Source organism: Pagrus pagrus (assembly GCF_965226575.1).
Source record: "Pagrus pagrus genome assembly, chromosome: 9".
Classification (NCBI taxonomy): Eukaryota; Metazoa; Chordata; class Actinopteri; order Spariformes; family Sparidae; genus Pagrus; species Pagrus pagrus.
The window spans coordinates 14,381,783-14,405,340 of NC_140193.1; the positions used below are offsets into that span (position 1 = coordinate 14,381,783).

The window sequence follows — 23,558 nt, forward strand, 5'->3', positions numbered from 1 at the left end:
TGCCCTTACTGTTGATGTATCTTGTGAATGCATTAGTGTTGTCAAATTCTGCATATTGCGGTTTCAATACTAATTTTTCACTGTGGTATCGAATATTGATATTTTTGAAGGTTTTGTACAGAAGTTAGAAATTCCAGTATCATAAGAACAGTATTACACGGAGCATTCATATCTGAGGATGTGCACCACAAACACTTGGTGCAGGATATCTCCGACCTAAGGCTTCTATCATCCAATCATGCCATACTCTATTGGACGACCATTCTGACACATTAAGAATGATTTTTCACACATTACTACTGGTTCTTCAGAAAAACAGAAATGGAGTGATCAGACATGTAGTGTGACCATATCCAAACCAGCCATTACAGATTAGCAAGATAGGACATGGAAAAGGAGAAAGGAAATCAATGTGCATGTGTGTTAAATACACATACCGCTACACTACAGCGCCATCAGTGGCCAAAAACTCCTCTCTTGGCCACACCTCTCTGGCCCTTGATGAACCTTTGCTAATGTGAGCTCATGAAGTTTGTCATTTAATATCACATCTCAGGCACAATGTTGCAATAACTAACACAACTATGCCGCTGTGTGCACAGCAACACTTGTAGTGAAAGCAGCAGAGCCTCACATTATCTTATATGTACAGTATGCAGCTTTGTGGGTCTGTCAGCCATAACTATGAACCATATCCCAGTAGATGACAGCAAATCACTCAGAATGACTAGAAACAACCATGAAGAGCCCCCCTGCTTCTCCTGCTCAAACTCCAATGTCTGAGCTCTTAATCCGGTTACTCGCCCCACCGCTATGTCCTCTCTCTTTACGAAAGACATGAGATTTTTTAGGCCCCCCACCAATTAACTCTTTCACCAATGATAACGCCACTGCAGTGTCTGAGATACAGGCCAGTTTTTCTGTCATGCAATCTCACACAGATATCTTACTGACTGATTCAAAATGAAAGCTTTCTTTGGGAAATGTTTGGGCAGAACAAACAACACAAAAAGGGCTTTTCGGGCCATGAAAATCTCATCATAAAAGAAGCTGCAGAACGCAGGAAAATGACAAATATTCATATGAGCTGGCCCACACAATACAAACTGTTATAAAAGCAGGCGAAAGGTCGACATTTTGAGACCATGTTATAAATCTGATTATGCACCCATTATGCAACTCATGTGGGAAGGTCTGCCTGGGAACACAACGGTGAGAACTGAGGCTTTTATAGTCACAAAGAATGGACACATTCATCAAACTGCACATTTCTTTCCAGTGGCAAATATGTGGCAACATCATCTTCGATCACTGGACACGACAGAGGGTCACCAAGCATCCTACACTCATGGGAACACATGTAAACAACCCGGGGTGAGCATAAACCTGGGCTGTGTGCATAGGAACAGCTGGTTTGGAGTTCTCACCTGGCGGAGTGCATGCCTCGACTGAAGACTGAACTAACACAGATCGTCTCTTGGAGGGCATTGGCATCTTCCTCTCCTTGTACTTTGCCAAAGCTGCTTGGACGGCTTCTGTGTGCAAATCTAAGAGAACACATCGACACAGATTAGCAAAAAGCATAGTAGGAGAGCACAAGGCTTTTAAAACTGGCAGTGTGGACACATGATTACCAGATCTGAAGCGTTCATCCCGGGTGTTGGGCGCCCGGGACTTGTTGTGTTTGGAACCTGGGTGAACAGCTTGGGAGGAGGCCTGGATCCTGTTGTCAATTTGTAGTGAAGGGTCTACACCTGCAGAGAGACAAGACCAAAGCAGGGACAGGAGAGTTTCTAAAAAAAGTAATGCTCAAATGCAGAAATATCAGTCTCTGAAATGTGGGAAAATATGTGCCTTGGACATAGAGAAACACAGCTGAATATTGCTCAACCAGATCAAGTATCCACAAGCTTATTAGTAATCCCCTATTTAGGCTGCTTTCTTCTAATACAGTAGCTCGGAGTTGAGAAAGTATTCGCTTTAATTAATCCAGCCTCTCTCGCAGCTTTCCAGCCTGCCTCCCAGCTTTCCAAGGGGAAGCAAATGCAAATTACACAGACGTTGAAGAAAGGAGGTGATTAAGCACCATGAATGTCAAAAAGACAACATCTTTTAACTAGAGCGTGCTAAAATTATCAAACTCTCAAACTCGTCAACCTCTCTGTGCTCTGCATGACGCAGGCAGTGATTCATCCTCTGGCTTATGCAATTCTCTTTTGAGCTTCATTAAGTAACTTGTGGTTAGCATCAGAGGGGAAACCCAAGGCTACTGCCTGAAAGAAGGTCACGGTTCAAGCTCTGGAAATAGTCTTCAATTCTTTTTAACTTCTGCTTTCTTATGAAATATGTAGGAAGGATAAATGTACGGGGGAAACTCAGGTAGGAGACCATGTAAAGTATAACTAAATAAGATGAATATAATCCAGTTTGATCCAGATGAACTTCTTGGACTATTAATTATTGACAGAAAACCTCATCTTCCCCTCTATTATGGTATATAATATCATGCACATAAAATATTTTAATGCACACATATGTAATATTAAAATGTTATATATATACATGAACTAAAGAAATACATCTTCCAGTCTTGCTTGTATTTCTGTTTTTTTAGTCAGAGTTGGAGGAAGACTTACACAATGGAACAGTAAGCTGTCAAAGTAACAGCGTACTACAACTCAGCAGTACATCCAAAAGTTTTATAGGGTATGTATTCCTAAGAGTGGGACAAAGATGAGAGTAAAGTATTGAAAAAGATGCTTCTGTAGTTCTGTGGCTCCATCTTGATAAACAATACCAACTATAGTCATGTTGTTGCAGCCTCCTGCCGGTTTACACCTGAACTCTAGTTTCTGATCCATAAACATTGCAGGTATGCATCAAAGCAGCAGCACAACATATAACTACATACATTACATTTTTGTTTACTGAAGAACTAAAGCCCCTGTGGAGCTGACGATGAGGGATGAGAACCAAAATCTAACGTGGAACATCATAGGCTCAGGTTCACGCTACATAGATGTTATGCAGAGAACGCAGCTAAAATAAACAGAAAGCTCTTTTCATTTACGTAAAATATTTGTCTTTCGTTCCATATATTCTAAGGAAACCTGCTGCATGTGCTAAAATAGGCAGCAACAAAGACATTTAACCCTGAAAATTGTCGCCAGTGAATCCCACTTTCCACGTTCCTTGAAAGTAGGGCTGCGATATGGCCTTAAAATAATATCACAATATTTGTAGGCCATATTGCGATAAACAATATATTCATAAACTGATATTTCGAAATCTCCTAAAAAGCACTTCATTCATCGTACACAATCATCTCACACAATGAGATTTTGGATAAATAATCATCAGGGTATAGCACTTGGACAATTCCAGTAAATTCCCTTGCACACTTTTCACCTGTGCATTGATAGATTTCTTATAAATATTTCTTATTAATTTTTTTAACTTTCTAATATTGTTATCGGATGCACAAATCAAGTATCGGTTGGGCTCTACCTGAGGAGTATATTTGATTCCTTGCACCGCAAAAAAAGAGAAAAGCAAGTGCTACCTTTGACTCAAGACCACTTGGAAAAACCACTGCCACAAACCACAGAGTACAATTTGTCCAAATATTTGGATAGAACATAATAACAGCAATACAAACATTGTAAAAAGTGCTATGCTACGACAGGCCACCATTAGTAGGTGTAATCATAATCAGAACTAAAGTTAGCATATTGCCAGTTTTACTGCAGTTCTTCGTGTGGCTTGTCTAACTGATGACGCAGCTGTCCAAGAAGGGGGACGCGCTTGCACATGCACTACTTAGATCAGGTAATGACTGTTGTACGATGCCTACCACTTTTAGAGGCATCCTTCCCCAACGCAAGGGATGAATAATTTACACAAACAAGTTTAATTTCGGGTATCAGCAGTGATATTCAAGCAAATTCGGGCTGATGACACACAGTGACCGAGTGTGATGGACTCACAACAGGTCAGCTGAACATTTAGAGAGTCAAAGTTGCTGACCTATCATTGGTAAGTGAGTGAGACTTACCTAAAGTAGCAATAACTTGATTTAGTTAAAATGAAAACACCTAACAACCATGTGTGGAGGCAAAATGTGACAGAAACTGTAGTCACATTGTGGGATAATGGAAGGTCTACAAATCCACAAGTGGGTGCCAAAATTAACAGTGTAGTCAAAAAAGCATCTATGAGCAGACTCTGGGCGGCTCTGACATTTCTGTGAAGTTGCAACTTTTACTAACCTATAACCAAATCAACCACACAGAGTGGCTGTTTCCGTAAGTATACCCATTAGAAAAGAGCCTTTTGAGGACAGGGTTCTAGCACGTCACATTCGGCCAGACAGATCCAGCAGCGAGCTGGCCAACCGGTCAGACAGACACCCGGCCAGCCAACCAGCCAACCAGCCAGCATCAGCTCGCCCGGCTTTTCAGCGGCAGCTTAGTGGGGATCAGTGAGCTCCACACTGTCAGCAACTCTCAGACAGCAGCAGCAGCACACACACCGAAATGCTGAGCAACATTCACACACGCTTCAACTAAATCTATCCAATAAGACGAGTTTCAGATATGACACAAGGCTCAATAAGGCCTGAGGACGTTTAAGGACTTAATACATGGACTCTGACACACACAAACACACAGCATCCCCTGAGCATGGATAGACACATCAATATATGCTGCTGGTCCCTTATAGCGCTCTGACAGTCCAGTCACACAGCAGCTTCTCCCCAGCTCCCAGAGGAGACAGGTCCATAAAACAAGCCAGGACGCCAGACCCGGTTGCTGGGCAGAACACACTTCAGAGACACACCACACTGAGCCAATCAGAGGTGGGCTCCGTCACAGCAGATGTTGTTATTGGTTCACAGCGAAACCCTGATGAATTTTTAGCACCTGTCTGATGCCAACACTTAACTGGGGTGGCTGCCGATGACACGTGCAGCGTGTCTAACTTCCTATAGAGGAAATATGCTTCGCTAATGACTTACATCGAGTTCACAACTGTATGACATGAAACGAATGGATGTGAGGAATTCAGTCTGAAAGAGCTGGGACCCAGAAACTGCATCCACAGTCGGATCATAAAAAATAAAAAAGAACAATCAGTCAAGATACATTTTCACTGACACGGTACAAAAAGTCCTCCACAGAGTTCAATTTGATTCTGACAAACTTACATTGACATGCCAACTTTTCCCAAAAGTTTCCAGTAGGTCAACAGCTAAAGCAATTATTTACTCTCAAAGCTTGCAGTGAAACCCGAACAATAAAATATAAACAAAGGAAATTAATCTACACCCTCATAGATCTCAACAATCTGGCTTCATACACCAACTTTATTGCACTTGGCACATGCATAGCCTTATGACAACAGTGAAATATAAGGCAGTAAAACAGCTTATGAAATTTTGTATGGAGCTCAGAAGCCAACAGTCTATTGGTCTCTATTTCAATCCTGCAGTTGTTAAACCCTAACCCACTGATTCATCGTGCTGGGTGGATGTGTCATTAATTCTCATGTGCTGTATATGAAGCAACTCACCCACTCCAAAACCATCTATTTCTGCTCTACATCTATCATTTCCCTTCTTTAGGTGCTGAGATCCAGACCGAATGGATCTAACAATGAACAAAAGAGAGAATCCGTGATAACAAGGAGGGAGATGGAGCAAGAGAAAGCAATGATCCGCCAAAGCTAAATAACAGGCCTGCTAGCTTCAGTGGAATGCCTTGAACGAGCGGTCCACACCAGACTCTGGTTTCCATTGAGGCTTGGTGCTCAGATAGCAGGGCCAAACCAAAGACTGCCATTGAACCCGGACAGAGGACAGAGAAGCATGAAGCATACAGCCACCACAAACCACCTCAACCTTGCAGTCCGCCCGAGGCTGCTGGGACCGACTGGCTGCACGACTACAGCTAAAAATATCCTGAATAGATCTATAAATGTGTGTAGCACCCCTACACAGTCAACAGACAGATAATAAGTAGCATTACAGCTGGGAAACTTTACGCCTCCCTGTTTTTCAAAGTTGATACAGTACCTCTCTTCTCAAACACCCACAGAACGTACAAAGATCAGTAGGCGCAAATACGCATGGAAAACAAAACATTCATCTGAATAATTAGCTTTCAGTAAGACAAGGTAGCTTACCTAAAACACATAATCACATCATATCAAGAGCTCAGATTGTGCCCTATGAGAGCAGCACAAAAAACACACAAAAAATATGAGACCAGAAGTAGACCAGTTATCCTACCAGCAGAGACACCTCTTATTTCCATCTACAGTCCGTCTTCCTCACCTTAGTCTATTTTAATTTGAATATATCATACTGTACAGTATGATATGTGGTGGACGCAGGTCTAAGACATTTACGATGGAGCCGAGGGTCACGGAAACTGAAGAATCAAGGACACACCAGCAGAGACATGTCTAACCAGATGAGTTTAGTATAGATGGCAGAAAGCCTCCACAGTATCCTTCATGACAACTTTATGACCACGTGATGTTCCCTCTGGTATCGTTGATATGAAACATATTCAATTTACTTTATTTAAAATGTGCATTTTCTGCAAGCAAATTCTGAATTGGTTTTGCTTGGCTCTTATAAAGTTTGTCCACATTTCAGGGTTTTATTTTTGATGAATCTTCTCTGCTTTTTTCACTTTAAAAGATGCACTATGTAGTTTTTAGGGAAGAATTTTTAATCAGAAGAGAAAGATCTTCATTGACTGATTATTTGTATGCCTGAACAAACTAAAAAAACAAACTGTCTTTGTTTTCATCACTGAATAAACAAACTGACTTTAAACACACAATTTTTTCATGCTGTTTGACTTTGTTTATGTGTAATGGACCCTACCACCTTTCAGCTTATTAATTCAGTTATGGAGAAAATACATATTTCTGTTTGTATCATCAAGTCATTAATATTGTAAATATTAAAATTCTGAGTTTGAATTTCTTCCAAATACTACACAGGGCCCCTTTAACTTGTTTCTTCAAGCTGTAATGAGGTTTGTTTTATCTAAAAAAAAAAAAAAAAACAGTAAAATTTGCTTAATGTAACTGAAGCTGCCCCTACAATCATCATTATCAACATAAGATACTTCATCTCACTCGGTTCGCTCTTGCAAGGACACTACAGTATGCCAACCGCTATGATAACAGGAAGCCGGAGCACAGATAAAAGCTGTTGTTGCTGGACAGTAAATTTCCTGCAGGCCTGCGAGTCTTACCTTGTATCTGTGGGATGTACGGTGCCAACAGCTTGCCTCTTTTCTTCTCATAGCCCTTCTGAGTGATGTCTCCTGTACAGACAGAGACAGAGGAGTACAGAGGAACAGACAGACAGAGAGAGAAGGGGGGGGGCAGAGAGATGAGTCATTAGCTCAGCCTTGCTTTGGCAGTGGTGTGTGTGTGTGTGTGTGTGTGTGTGTGTGTGTGCACACGAGTGCCTCAGGATCACACTGCCAGGCTGGTTACACTGGCACCACGGGGCACCAGAGGAGGGTTGCGGTAGCAGATGACCAGCCCTCACCCACTGGATGTCTCTCTCTCTCACATAACACAGAAAATGACCTTGCAATAGTTGAGAAATGTTGGCTGATCGATGTGGCAGTGAGGCAAAGTTCCTACTGAATACTTGAATGATAACATCGACAAGGCGAGGGGCATTTAAAAGATCGTTTGTCTGGTGCGCCTGGAACATTTTCCCTCCAAGCATTTTTACCAGAAGTAAAAATACTGCTGATGTCAGCATGAACTGAATCTGCCTCAGTTGTCTCCCCGCACATAATTAAAAGGCGGTCTGTTAAATGAGATCGAGCTGCATGTTATTTTAATAGCTTGGTTTGAAAGGATGTACAAGCTTTTCCAAGCCTGGAATTTAACTACGATAAATGAAGAAAGAGAAGAATAACGGGGAGGGAGTTGGAGAGAGAGAGGGTGATGGTATGAGGCTAAGCTCTGTAGATGTCTGTAGCCTAACTGCTAATTTACACCAGAAGTGAAGGATAGACCTTGCAAGGTTAAAGACACTGATGTAAACAAACATGAGCCCAGCACTGCTTCTGTATTGGTTGCTTGTACTGTCGTAGAGAATATTATTATTTATTTATATTATTTCACTATTAGGTCCATTTCATACAACCTGACGATGAAAGACACAGCTAAATTGATTGTGACTTGATTTATATGTGAGCTGGGCAAAGTTGCATCATGACCCAATAATAAAATACTCCATCATCATCATCATGTGACAATGTTAGTGGCGTGTACATCTCAATTTGGCAGTATATATTTGGGTGTTCATCTCCACTGCAATCTGACCAATTCACATTAAAACATTTTAGTTGTCAGTTTTTATTAACTAACAGTTACAGGACAGCAATAAAAAGCCGGAACAGTTGAGAGCCATTTCCAAATTGGCCGATCCACAGAAATTGTATGCCTCCGAGCTGATCTATTCCTTTAATGGATGCTGGTGTGCTTTTTCTGACAGTTGTGTATGCAAAAAGATGATATCAAACTCATGCATCTACACTTCTAAAAGATTGCAACAAGGGCAAGGAGTCATGGCAGAGAGGAAGAAATGGTCCAAAGCATGCAGTCATTTCAAAAGGAAAAATGGCAACAGTAAAATGACCATTTCATTATGCAATATGCTGAAAATCCTTCCATCCAACATGGGCTTAAATCCAAGCAGGTTTGTCTTTGACCAAGGAAAGGTAAATTAAAACAAATACTCTCCCATTTAACCTGTTTTAGATAATGGCAGATGGACTGTTGCTACAGCTAGCTCTCAGGCTAAAGCCAGCTCAATTAAAACTGATCAGGAATCAATAAGTGAATCGATAAAGAATAGAACTGCAAAGCAGAATTAATGATGGCACTTATTTGAGTTAAATATTATTAATTCCCATCCCTTATATAGGGGTACCAACTCAGTTTTAGTGCCACAGAAATCCCTGGCCTCATGGATATAAAAATGATTCCAGCTTCATGTGATGAGGTATTCAGATTTTAAATTTTGGACAAAGAGCATCTGAGTCAGCAGACAGGATGAGTCGGGGTATCACAATCTGTATTGGGAAAAAGCTGCTTCACCAACACACAGAGTATGAAATGGCCTTTTTTTTGCCTTTTTCCAAGAAGAAAGAAAGCAGCAAAAACAGCATCCCTGCGGTGTGACACAAAAGCTCATAACAACTGAACTCATCACTAAAGTGCCACCAAAATGCCAAAAATGTCGAAACACATCCATGTCCTCCTGGGACCTGCTCAAAAGGCAGAGAAGTAGGTCACTGACTGGTATTTTGGCAGCCTGTGGTTGATTTGGGGATGTAAGATGTCAGTGTGCTCCTGCATATCAGACACGGCTGTGGGCTGAGGCTGATGGGGTGGAGGCTTGCTCTTTGTGGACAAAAGACATATTGATTCACTCAGAGAGGGCTGACTGACAGCACCTCCATCACTCAAACCATGACTGTGTACATAACTATGCTCCCATAAATGACCTCCAAGAACCTCCTTAAGATGGGTGTAAAAGGAAAACAAGGGCTGAGGAAAGACAGCTATGGAAGATGAGGGGCCTTGTGGAAAATATTCCAGTCAAAGTCAAACAGCCACTTGACATGACACATACATTGTTTTGGCCGGAAGCTAGAAAATACTTGTGAAAGTCACTGGAGCCTCATGAATAGGGATCACACTGTGTCCTTTACATTAATCTCTACAGGCGCTCAGTGAGGGCCATCAGGGTGGAGGTCAAGTGAAAAAGCAATAAGTTCAATAGGGCTATGTGAACAGAACAAATTGATTAAAACCCTCCCCACGTGATCACATTTCTTCATCTCACCATGGGGAATACTTTATTTTGCCTGCTTGCTTTAACCTGTATTAATTCACTGAAAGTGTACTGTATAAAAACTCACTCCCCAAGTCATAGGTTACATCTTAAGGCCATTCGTGTTGATGCCTATTATAGCAGGATTTTATGTACATCTCTTTAATTTCTGTTAAGAAATGGGTGCATTTAAATTGTGTACTGGTGCACCCAAATGAAAGAGTAGGGCACACCAGTGTAACCAGTGTAAAAAGTTATTCTGGAGCCTTGTGGTGTATCTTGTCATGCAATCATATATAGGTCAACATGGACTTTTAAATCATCATATGGATTTTGTTCTGATTTACGTTACAGAATCCCATCTTGAAGGTTGGAATGAAGGTTGTAGTTTTGCTGATTTATCTCTGTCGTTTCTCTGACTCCTCTTGAACACAACAGTGTGACACTGTGAGGGCAGGTGTTGTTGGTCACACTGGTTGCCGCGCTGCCCGCTGGTCCTGAGTCACCACTAACAGCTGAATGCCTGCACTGTTAAATGTCCAGGAGAGCTGGAGGCTAGCAACAATACAGCGCTGTCCACAGGCCGAGCCGGCTGACCTGACACTGACTCTTTCTGGTGATAAGTGTCCCTGTTTGTGTGTGCGTGTACAACAGTAGAAGACTGCGTGCATGCCAGCGTGTCTGAGAGGGTGCGCACCATAACAGCCAAACAGCCTGACAACCACACAATAGAGGGCTATTCTCCGCGTCGCTCCGAATTCTGGCTTGCGGCCTCGGTGTCCAAGCGGCCCCTGTTCCACACTGATCCATCAAGTTATGTCTGAGTGAAGCTAATCTTTTGATCTGAGAACAAACAGCTTCATCATTAAATATGGAGGAATGGACTCAAGCTTTCAGTGGTAAACAATGACCCTCAGCCAAACAAAAAGGTCTGAGGCACCACAGATCACATTATTTCCTGTCGGTGTCTGTATAAACAAGTGTGTTACTTTGCATATGTTTGCACATATATTTGTGTGTGCATGTCTGCATTTTTATGCATTCACAGACAGACACTCTATTTCCCCTCTCTGTTTGAGCTCTGAGTGACTCCATGAGGGAAAAATGGGAGGATTCAAAGGTCAATAAGTGGCCTGCCGCCTGGGGAATAACAGAGGAGAGAGGGGATAGCGGGATGAAGGAAAAATGAGGGATGGAAGGATGGAGGGAGGGAGGCTTAGCACCTACACCAAATTACACCGACACGAGGGACAAGCTGCAGCTTACAGAATATTTACAACAGAGTGGGAAACACTTCATTTGCCCCCCCTCACCCTTCAGCGCTGACTACAGGCTTTGCCATGTAATTGAGCTGTAAAGAAAAGGGAAAGGGTCTCCAAACAAGCACCTGGGGGGAGGGGAGGGGGATGGAGTATATAAAAACTGAAAGCAAATGTGTCAAAGAGGGGAGGGGTGGACCAGAGAGGAGACATTTCTCATGTCATGATGGTTAGAGAACATCATCGGGGGCTCAGCTGGAAGAAGACTGGTTTTTCTTTCCTCATCAAAACGCAACTCCTTTGTTGCCTCTACTCTAACCTTCTCACCCTCAAGGACTCACTGTCTGCACAGCGAAGCATTCTTAGCATCCCACTCATCTTTTGACCTCTCTTTTTAATAACCCACAGCTGTTCTTGCCATCTAGTGTCCAGATTTTTTGTGGGTATACTGTCTGATGCTAGTCCTGTAACACTCGCCTCGATCTCCATCCATCTGAGGTGACACGATTTTATTTCCCAGAGACCGGAGGCATTTTTATCTGGCACAACATCCAACATTGTTACCGTAAACATTCCTCTCACCGGGTGCTGAATCCAATTTCCAAAGAGAGACGGTCAATCTCAACAGTGACAGCAAGAGAGCCCGCTGTCCTCTGCTCTGTCGTATTGACTTTAATTGACTGATGGCTATTGAGCGTAATTGACTGATGGCTATTGAGTTGAGCTGTTCCTCGGATGAGGCCCATTAGAGAATTACCTTGCATCTGCCCAGACGGAGCTCTTCAATCGGGAGGGAAATACTGAAACACAGCACATTCCTGTACAAGCCAGCACAAACTCATTAAGGATAGATAATGAAGGTCTGAATGGAGATGGTGAGATTACGGTGATGCTGGTAGTTACGGTGTACGACTAGTAAAAATTAAGTAACATATATTTTCCATCCTATTTCAGATACAGAAAGCCAGACAGGGATGTCAACTGTTGCTCTCAACTATGTCCCAGTAACACACACACACACACACACACACAGACACACAGACACACAGACACACACACACACACACACACACACACACACACACACACACACACACACACACGTAGCTGAACAGCAGAAGCAAGGGCTTGACAATTACACAGCAATAGTTTTAGTGTCAAATGCTCAGCATCTGTGTATGGCTTCCCTACATAGTTGTAGTTTTTCTTAAATCACTTTTATATGAATCAGGGATGCAACTTCATATTTTCATCGTTGGTTAATTCAACAGTTTCTTCCTCAATGAATGGAATCATTGGTTGGTCTATAAATGTCAGAAATTTGTGAAAAACGCCCAGGATAATCTCCTAAAGCCAAACTGACATATTCAAATGCTTGCCATGTCCACCTAATCTAAAAAATATTCAACTTATTATCATAGGAGATGAGGAAAACCAGCAAATCTTCACATCTGAAAAGGTGGAACCAGTGAATTTGGGGCACTATGTTTTTTTTAACGAAATGACTTAAATAATAAACTTATTGTCAAAAAACAATCATTTTTCTTTAACTGATTAATTGTTGCAGCTCTAAAATGATATATTAGACATTAATAAGCATTAATATATGATTAATGCAATGCTATATTGTCCATCTGCTAATCGAGAGTCCAGAATTCTTCTTCAGCCTGAAATAAAACCCCTCTATGGTATTTGCCATACTGCCATACGCTCCTCCTCAGTGACAGAGCCAGAGATGTGGCCCCACCCACCCTCAATGTCAGTTCCTCTGCCAGGCTGACCCACAATATGCCAACACTGCTGCCAAGCCAGCAACCAAGCCGTCTGCCCTTCAGCCACAGAACACCACAGTTAAATATTTAGGCAGGGCAGCGTTTACTCTCCAGGCTGAATCCAATAAAAGCAGATGTAGCCAGCTGTCATTTAGCATTAGCTCTCTGGCATACAAATTCTGGTTTTGCACATTTGGATTAAGCTTTGGTGAAATCTTTTCCAGTGCATATTTGCAGTGGGCAGAGGAGATATATCTCAGGTGTGCATGGTCACCTCTGTGCATTGATCCACTCATTCTAACAGAGGAAATGAGCATAAACCTGCAATATTCATAGCTTTCCCTCACTTGTGTGTGACAGATGAAGAAAATGTACTTGCTGAATAAGAGATAAAGGGGCAAACTGAGAAAGAGCAGATCCACAGCACCGATTCAACCATGTCTAGCTTATTAGCCTGTCTACATGACAAAAAACACTCACCAAGCCGCAGAAAAAAAGTTAAAGTAGAGTGTGCGATGACCACAGCAGACCCCTATTAAACTGTTTCAACACACACACACACACACACACACACACACACACACACACCGGCAGAACAACTCACATGCTGAAGTCAGGGAAGTGAGCAGAGCAGTGAAGAGACGTCTTCGGCAGAGAGAGAGAGAGAGATGCACAGACGTGGAGGGACAAGGAGAGGCCAGCGGCAGAACACAGGCAGTCAGGTCAGCGGGGGATGACCAGCTAACAGGCTAACAGGCTAACAGGCTATCTCTAGGAAGTCATAAGTCAGGACCATCAGCATCCTTTGTTTCCTTTCCTGGTGAGAGCAGGAGAATGAACGAACCCCATCTCCCTCATTCTCCTCTTCCCATCACTCCCCTCCCTCTCTCAAACCCCACGCTGCACACTCCCCCCCTCTTCAATCCCCCTCCTCCTTTTCCCGTTCCCTCTCCCTCACTCTTTCCATCCCTCTCTCCTCCCAGCGAAGGTCTCCACACAAAGCCAAACTAGGCTGCAGGATTAGGGTGTCAAAGCAGACCCCTGCCCCCCACCTTCCCACATACCAATCTCTCCCAAACCCACGCACTGTACAAGAACTATGGAAGAGGCTTTCATTAGCCTGCTACAACACGTTTGTACAGGTCAAGTAACAGAGCATGTTGTTTCCTTGTCAGGAAGAAGCATCCGTGCTGATGCAGGCAACCACAGCATTATTAGTAATGCTTGCTGCAAAATTACACAGACCACAGCTGGAAAATATAGAAGTAATTTATATAACACAGCTGGATGCACCGCCAGATCAAACCTGGAACACTGTCTCAAACCTCTAATGGCTGTAAATCGACTGTCATTTCCACCTTTATGAAAAAATGTGACAGAGTGAAGGGTAAAGATTGGGCTTTTATTTTGATGTGGGAGGAAACCATTGCCCTGTGTTTAGACCGGTTGGAGATGGAGTACTACAGCAGTCCCAGCAGGCTTATCACCCATGTGTGTGTGTGTGTGTGCACACACTACTATTTCATTTTAGAAATGAAGGAGCTATTCACCCTATGGCAATAAGTTTCAATGAATAGCTGCATATGATTAGTCTTAATTACTGCTTGCTAGCACACACACACACACACACACACACACACACACACACACACACACACACTCACACACTCACACACTCACACTAATGGACTAATATGATCTCTTGAGCAAACACCCACACACAATAGATCACCTCTGATTCTGACGACTGAGATGGACTACAGGTCACCTTGTAGTCCACCTTGAATGAGTCAGATCCACAAGTACAGATACAAGTAAACAGGGACTTAAGACTTATGAAATGATCAGTTATTGATTGAATCGGTTGGATGAGTGGGAATGTACTGTATAAATAACATGCCTTGATTAACGTTAGAGGCTGTAGTTTGGTGTTGTGTCTGACAGTAATTGCACTGCATTATATTGATTACTATTCAGTTGCATCACATTGCATAGGGGTTTCTATTTTTTTGGCTACTTACAGTATGCACTCACACACTCATTAACGTAAAGAGTAGACAGCATGACAGCAGTCCTGGACCAGTTTACCTCATGGTTTGAGCCGGGGCCAAATCATTTTAAGTCATACACTGAATGCAGCTCTCGGCTGCACGCAGCATAACAGTACCTTTCAAATAAAGCCAAGAGATGTCATGATGTAAGCTCAAGGCTATGACAAATACGAGACAACAGATTTATCATTTTGTACAGCTCAAGTCACTCTGAACGACATGAATACACAGTGTAGGATCATTTATGTGACACACATCCTACTGGAAGGTTAAAGGCAGTCAGGGACAGGAGGAAAAAGGGTAAGTGTTGCAGCAAAGAGGGGTTGATTGAAGATGACAAGGAGCTTGACACTGAGAGCCAGCTGGAGAAATCGAAGGGAGGGGGTGGGGGGGGCAACAGGAGGAGGCTTTAGGGAGAATTTAGAGACAGAAGGGGGTGATGAGGAAAGAAAGGAGAGAGGAGGAAAAAAGGATAAGGAAGGAGGATATGATTAAAAGGTAATGACTTCCTCTTCCTTTCACAAGACACACATACACACACACACACACACACTGATATCCCTGATCCTAGAGCGCCTGGGCGTCTCTCAGTCTCCATCCATCAACTCCTCCAATCACTCTGTCGCATCGCTTTTAATTAAGTAGTGCCAACGAATTAGAAGACTGAACGAACCCTCCATTACCACTTTGCTAATACATAACCCCCTCATCACATATGCACACACACAGGCGCACACACATGTGCGTGCACACACACACACACACACATACACAGAGCCCAAAATCCCCCATCCATCCCCCAAATCCCCCATCCATCCCCCAGGCTCTGTATGGCTGGTGAGCAGACAGACAGCGTGAATAATAAGACATTAGATGCAGCGCTGCCTCACTCAGGGGGCCCTGCAGCTGTGGACTGATTTGGGGGGCAGACAAGATGGGGGGGGGGGAGTAATTAACAGTCACAGATAAACACTGATACTGTACACATCAAAGGAACACACACACACACGTGCAATGCCTGCACCAGATCTCACAAAGAGACAGACGCAGATCAACTCGTGAACAAATATGAAAGCAGAGGGATAAGACGAGGGATCAGTCCGATGTCTCTATCGTGGAAGTATGGCGCCCTGTGAATGAGTGAACTGGCCACTGGTGTTGTATGTCTTCCTAGCACCAATTTGAATTTGAGACCTAGAATGATGACATTATGACCAGTCCTCTCTGCATCATTTACTTTAAGGTTTGGGGTTAGACATGAAGGTGCAACAAACGATTATTGTCATTGTCGGTGTCGATTAATTGATTAGTTGTTTGGTCTGTAAAATGTCAGGGAATGGTGAAAAATCTGTGTTTCCCAAAACCCAAGATGATGTCCTCAAATGTCTTGTTTTCTCCACAACCCAAAGATATTCAGTTTATTGCCATAAGGGAGGAAAGAAATCAGAAAATATACACATTTTAGAAGCTGCATGTCGATTTAAGTGGTGCTCCCAAATTTTGTGCTGGTGATGCTAAAATTTTCAATCAGGAGCATCAGTGCTACTAGAAAAAGTTAGTCTGAAGCCCTGATCAATATAATAGTAGTTGGACCTGTAGTCCATCTCAGTCGTCAGAATCAGAGGAGGCGATCTATTGTGTGTGGCCGTTTACTATTAGTCCATTGTGTGTGTGTGTGTGTGTGTGTGTGTGTGTGTGTGTGTGTGTGTGTGTGTGTGTGTGTGTGTGTGTGAGAGAGAGGCTGGCTCAAGTCCAAACATATTAATCTCCATTCCATTCAGACACACGTGATACTCAGACTGCTGGATTGAGCTTCACACTAGCTGAGCGATGTGCTGCTATTCTGGCTCTCAGCCAGAGCTTCATGATGTGTAAACATGCCTCTCACCTACAAGGACAGCAGCAGAAAATCACACAGTGACTGATGCCTCTCTGACTGATAACAACAAAGAGCGACACTGCAGAAAACAGGAGATCTAGCGCTGTTGCCTTCCTCAGAAATACTGCCTCTTTTTAAGTGCGAGTTAATATTTGTTTTACTGTGTGAACAAATCAAGAAATGTGAAAGTGACAATGAGAGACCCTCTCTTTGTCCAAGTCCTTTCATGTTGCCTATGTGTTAGTGTGTGTCTCTACAGTGCATGTGCGTGTGATTTGTGGAGCAAGACATCTGTGTGACAGGCGTGACGAGTGTGAGAGCCTCACAGTAAAGACTCTGCCATGAAACGCAAGAATCTGTTCACAGCCACCGAGTCTGCCTACAGCTACACTGTGGTGGACTTACTACTGTATTTTACATGTTACATATAAACCTCACTGTACTCTCTGCTGGTTCAGTTAGCTGATGGTGCACCTATAAATGAGCTGTTTCTCTCTTGAGCTGCAGAAGACCATGTGTGCTACTGTCATTTGGTGTCTGCACTGATGGTGTAGTTACAGAGCGTTAGAGCTCCACCGATAAGCACAAATAGCAAGACTAGTGCCTAACTAGCTGCTCAGACTAAAACTGGAGCTCCATCCAACTTGTGCTCATTCAAAAACTCACAGAAAATTAATGAAATATCCAGCAGTAATCAATTGAGCTAAAAGCAGCCTTCACACACCCACTGTTCAGTGATTAGGAGGCTGAAACCAGACTTTTTGTACGCAATCGTTACGCTCCTCATTGTGAGCTAAGAAGTCAAGTCAGGCAAAGTCGAACTCAGTTTCACTAATGGCCTCCATTTCAGGGCATCACGGCTCTATTCTAAAACTCAACAATCTAATTTGTCTCAATTCAAAAAGAGTCGAAAAACACAGAATGGCCTGCCCTGATGGGAAATCTTGTGCCATTGTGCAGATGCTATTCAACATGCTCAGCCACACATGCCGCGTGCAGTCCGACTGTTTTACATGCCTCATGGGACCTGTTAAATAACCCGAGCAGGAAACTAATGTTTTCACAGAGCAAGGCTCTGATTAAAATAGGGCTGAAAATTAGACTTGTTTGATAAATTTTGCATTTTTTGATTTTAAAGGCAGTGCAATGAGACACATATGGTCCAGGAGCCTGCCAGATAATCATTACTGCGTTTTTGCCTTCCTTATTAAACCATACAGACAAAGTGACAACTGAAATGACACTCAGTAGAGTGCATACCTCCGCCAAGGCCCAACAATCCCCTTAACTTCAATGAAACCTTATCCAATATCACAAAAAGTTAATTTAAATCCAAAAGATCCAGATTTCTATTTGTATCTGCATCAAATTGTATTCATTTATAGATACCAGCCACCTAAATACATCAGATTTTTTTTCTTTCATCCAGATCTACGCATTATTCCCCAAAAATTAAATGAAAATGTTGAAAAACACCCTATTTTGCAATGTTAAAGAAAGGGAGAAAAAGTTTTTAAATATTAATGGGGTTAGTTCAGTCATCTGTTCAGTAGTTTTTGTGTTATCCTGCTGACAAACCAAAAAAACAACAAACAGATACCAGCGAAAAAGATTACAATTTAACCAACTGTCCTAGTACAAATGTAATATAAAGAATAACTAATGCTACTGACTATGTCTACCACCTACTTGGCAGAGGCAGCACTTCCAGCATGTGGAGAGAAACCCTGCGTCCCTGGTGTTTGAGATACGACTGGGACGGCGTCCCATCTGAAGCTCCCAGCTCCCTGCTCACTTCTGGACGGTCTCAGAGGATGTTGAGAGATTTATTGTCTTCTTCTCTGCCTGGTTATTACCATATGAATGACCGTGTTTTCACCGGCCTGACACAGGCTTAGCCTTTAAGCTCTTTGCATATATACACACATAACCACCTTTGCTATACAGAGGGACAGTGGGGTTCGAGAGAGCCGATGTACAAACAAACAAAACAGTGAAACATACACACATGGGCAGCATGGAAATCCAATTAAAGAGTGCACAAACAAATACACTTTACAGATGCAGGCTTTCGCCCCCAACTGTGTGCCTATCTATATGTCAGGGGCCAGGGCTAACTAGTTCTGCTGCAAATCTAACAAGCCATACGGCAAAATCTTTTGTTCTTCGCCTGTGATTCATGATCGAGGCTTTGGAGGGGAGCCCAGCGTCAGTGTGTGATTACATGAAAGCGCCTGCAGTGTTTACCCCACACAAGACATACCATAGGCCCATTATTTCTTATCATCACTGCAAATGTGAAACCATATGTTTCCATATATACACAGCTCTTTGCAGCGAGCGAAGCAGGGTTATCGAGGTGAGATAATCAACACGGCATCAGAGCAGGTCAACAGAATGAGCAGGTGGAAACACAATGCAGAACAAATGTGCTCAAACACAACTATGTAGCTTACACCCGCAATGCAGAGGCAAACCGAACGGGGACAGCACTGTCGACAAACAACAATGATATCAGGGATCTGCAACATGTCACCTTTCCTCCAAAGGCTGGCTCTCTCATTCTTCTTATCTCTTCACAAACTTGAATCTGAGAAGGTTTTATCCATTAAGCTGCATAACATTTGAAGCACATTGGGAACCTGGAGATAAGAGCTGGTCAACTAGTGATGATTTTCTTTATCACATAATCTCAGCGCGGAGATACTTATTCAAAACAATGAAAACATAAGATGTAGTTTGATGATGTCGTGAAGTAGCGTGGGAACATGCAAGTTGTTGTCTTCACCATTGTAGATAAAAAAGTCTATCTGACGTGACTCAGGCAGAAATCTGGTTGACAGCAAAGGTAATGTATTAAATTTGGCGTTATGTTTTGTCAGGTTCGCCAAACTCCTTCCTCTCTCTCTGACATATGTTGGCGTTTATCTTGAAATTATCGCAAATAATACACAACGTTACATTGAGTTAATCTACAGATTTCACTGTGTTTGAACAACTTAGCAAAGTATATAACATTTTAATGCAGAAATCTTACATATTATATATTTAAATGTCAATGTAATTACAAATGGCTGTGGTTTCATTATCCATTAAATACATTAAGTCACGGTGGGGCACCAACTCAGTTTTAGTGCTACACCAATCCCTGGCCTCTATAAAATATCTGAAAATACAGAAGACTGTCTTTAAAGTCATGTCAAAAGATGTTCTACACATTACAGGCTCAGTGTTATGACATGGTATACACTCCCCCCTCCCCTATCCCCACTGATTGTTCATGTCAAAACAACACAACACCAGATACAGCAAAAGATTTATGTTTGCTGCTTGTTTTTATCTGTTAGCTTAATATGCTCGCTCCAGATCTCAAGTGAGTGCACTGCTGAGACACAGACGGGCCTTGGACGAAGTTGATTTTTTTTTGTCTTGATTTATGGCTCTGAAAAATGTCAATTTTGTTTCAGAAAGTTTGGCAAAAATGGGGCGAAAGAAAGGAATAATCTGTGCAGACATTCACATCTGCCATTGGAATAAACAGATTGAAGATATGACACTAATCGCCTGAAGGGCATGGGCAAAAGCCCTGTGACACAGACACTGGAAATGACTCTTGTTCCCGAACTATCTGTGGGGATGTATTCAAATTGCTCGTTTTGACTAACAACACAAATGCAAACAATATTACATTTACAGAGACCTGAAAGAAAAAGGAAAGTGGTAAGTCCTCACAATTAATTACAATTTTTGTTAACTGCATGACTTAAATGATTCATTTGAGCAGTGTTGGAGGTATTCATGAAACGGATTACATTCAGATGCCTTGTGGTCTCTTACTGATTTTTGCTCATAAACACAGATGCACTAACTGGTCCACAACAATTCAACAAACAGTGAACAGGCCGATCTCACCAGGCTCTGGACAGGATGACCACATGCCTCACCTCCTGTCAAACACCATCTGTTTCTCTCTTCCCATTTCCCTTCCTCTCTGCATCACAAACCCACCGTTCCAATGCCTGAAAATACACGGTCGACTAAGTAACCAGGGGTCTCTATAAGTACATGCAAAGTAAGTTATCGACCTTCTTCCTTGTTTCCCACAAGGCTTTCAAGACCTTGAATTTTACACATTATTTTAGCTATTGTGTGATCTGAAAATGTAAATCTACCATCACTTTCTCTTCCAAGTTCCATGGTTACTTTTTATCCTCTTACACCTCTCATTGTTTCCTTTCCCTCTGTTCTGTCCTTCTCCTCTGGTCCTTTTAATTTTTTCATTTTCATTCACCATCAATGCAGTGGTGACCCTCCTCCACGGATCATAAACCAATGTGGAATGTTTCCAGGAAGAAATAAAGACACAACACTCGGGTGTTAATAACGTAAAATTGATCATTTAAATTAAAACTGCCCCCTTAAAACTGAGATCCAAGCCACAACACCCGTACAAGCCTTTGCCACTACATACTTCCACTCTCATGCATGCATGTGTTTTCTTATCTATAATTCAGTAGCGTGGCGATTTCACTTTCTCCGCCACACAACCGGCTCAACTGTGCTCCTCTGGCTGCACCCAAGCAATTAAATGGAGCAGTGATAGGGCTCTCAAGGCCGGACATAAGCCTTTTAAATTTTAACACCACAGCTCAACACTGCCCCAGCCCTTGTTAACAAGTCCGGGGCTGGATGGAACATCTGGTCGCCCTCAGACAAGATATTTATTACTGGAGGAGAAGAACAAAACTTGCTGCAGAGACACACTGACACCAGCAGAGTTGAGTTTAGTGATGCACCGATCCATTTTTCTACAGATTCGATTCTGATTGCGATACGTGAATTCGGATAGAAGCTGATACATCACTGATACTAAGTTGTTTTTTTCTAGATTGTTGTTATTAATATGAGGTTGCATGAGGATGTAGTAAACCACATAGCACTTTGTATTAAAAGAGCAAAATAAATACAATAATTAATTATTCCAAAACAATTTATATGAACTGTATTTTAAATAGGGTTCATATACAAACAGGTGTAGAACCATGTTTACAACAAAATTAGCCGGTAACCTGATAAAAATAGCCGTCCCCTAGCTCGCCCCCTTTTTCATTGCCAGGAGATGAGTTCTGTTTTTTGTTTGTTTGTTTTTTTCTTGCGGTCAAAAAACAGGGAACAGTAGAAAGCAGCAGTATATAACTCATCAGAATCCATCCAGAAGACGTTAAACTTGTTTTTATTTTTTTTTTCTGAATCAACAATATTCTGAATCGAGCTAATAACGAAAGTTGCTTAGGAGTGAGACATCTCGCTTCTTTCTCATCTCTGTTGAGAGTTGCAAATTCACATTCACAACCTCAATCTAACACTGATTACTTTATTCATATCTTTAACTTCAGTCTCTCTTTCAAACTCAGCTCAGGCTGAGCGATGCTCAAGCGCTGCTTGAACAGAGATGGATGGAAAAGTACTAACAAGCGGGGCTTAAATTAGTGTGTCCACCTGGGTGTTGTTTTGTTTCCATTCAGTCGATCGGAGCTGGAGCTGATAAACACGACTGACACCTGCAGAGTCATTTGACGTGAGAGTAAATGCCATTTGTACTAATTCGCATTAAAAGGTCCATTCTGAAAGAAAGTAGATTTTTGAGTCTCATTCCCAACTTGTTAAATGCTGATGCTTATAAATTGGCTATTGTCTTAAAAAGACAATAGATAATAGAGGGTGTTAGTGTTTTTTGTCCAGTGTAAAAGGGGTATGATATGTTTTAAAAACTTGAACTAATCGAGTCTACAGCAATACATTATCAACTACTCATGATAGTTCTATACAAGAGTTCAAAAGTAACAGGAAAATTTCAAAGAGTGCAATGGCAAATTGACAATCAATTAATCAGACTATGGATTTTGGATCAGTAAGTGGATTGGGAACATCAGTTTGATGTCCGATGTGGGTATCAGCACCCGATATTAGATTTGATCAGTCCCAAATGTGATAGAAGTGGGTTTTGTCTCGTAGTAGTAGGTTGTTTTTGTAACAGTTTCACATACTTCAGACATGGCTTACTATTTTGGGGGATTTTCACTTTGACTACATTGGAAAGGACGGAAAGAGTGTGTGCGTGTGAGTGAGAGACTGAGAGAGAGAGAGAGAGAGAAAGGGAGAGCTCATTAAAGTCAGTCTCATCTGAGATCCACCCCCTCCACCACACACACATAACTAGACTGGTTACCCTGCTGCGATAAACCCACAAAAACAGCACAAACATTTAAACTCAAACACACACACACACACAAAGTACATATGCCACACACGTACATCAATGGCAAAGAAACGTTTAAACTTGTGAATATACAAACACATGCCCTCTCACCTAAACGCAAACACACACACACACACACACACAGTGAGCAGTACATTAACGAGATCAGAGGTAAGATGAGGAGAGAGTCCAGCTGGAGCACATGTGCACAGCTCCTGTTCTAATGAGTCCATTAGTCAGTGGCACAGCAGCCACAACTGCTACCACACACACACACACACACACACACACACACACACACACACACACACATTTTTTAAAACTATTAACAAAATAAGGCATCCTCTGCCCCTGAGCTACAGTCAACATGACACTTTCATTTCGCTGTGATGAATTGATGCTCCACACTGCTGGATAACAGTTGGAATAGCGCTCCTGTCAAACAGGCTTATCGTGTT

At 42.2% G+C, this 23,558-nt stretch overlaps 1 protein-coding gene across 5 annotated transcripts in view; it reads right to left on the reverse strand.

The window, feature by feature from the left end:
* Positions 1 to 23,558, reverse strand: part of dip2a (disco-interacting protein 2 homolog A) — a gene marked incomplete at its 3' end in the record, with an annotated part of 99,724 nt that overhangs the window by 34,126 nt on the left and 42,040 nt on the right. For all 5 annotated transcript variants that reach the window (XM_084362420.1, XM_084362421.1, XM_084362422.1 and 2 more), the window contains exons 2-4: positions 7,272 to 7,343; positions 1,635 to 1,754; positions 1,428 to 1,547 (exon numbers count right to left, since the gene is read on the reverse strand). In XM_084362420.1, the coding sequence (XP_084218546.1) occupies positions 1,428 to 1,547; positions 1,635 to 1,754; positions 7,272 to 7,343 (312 nt within the window). The remainder of the gene's footprint in view (positions 1 to 1,427; positions 1,548 to 1,634; positions 1,755 to 7,271; positions 7,344 to 23,558) is intronic.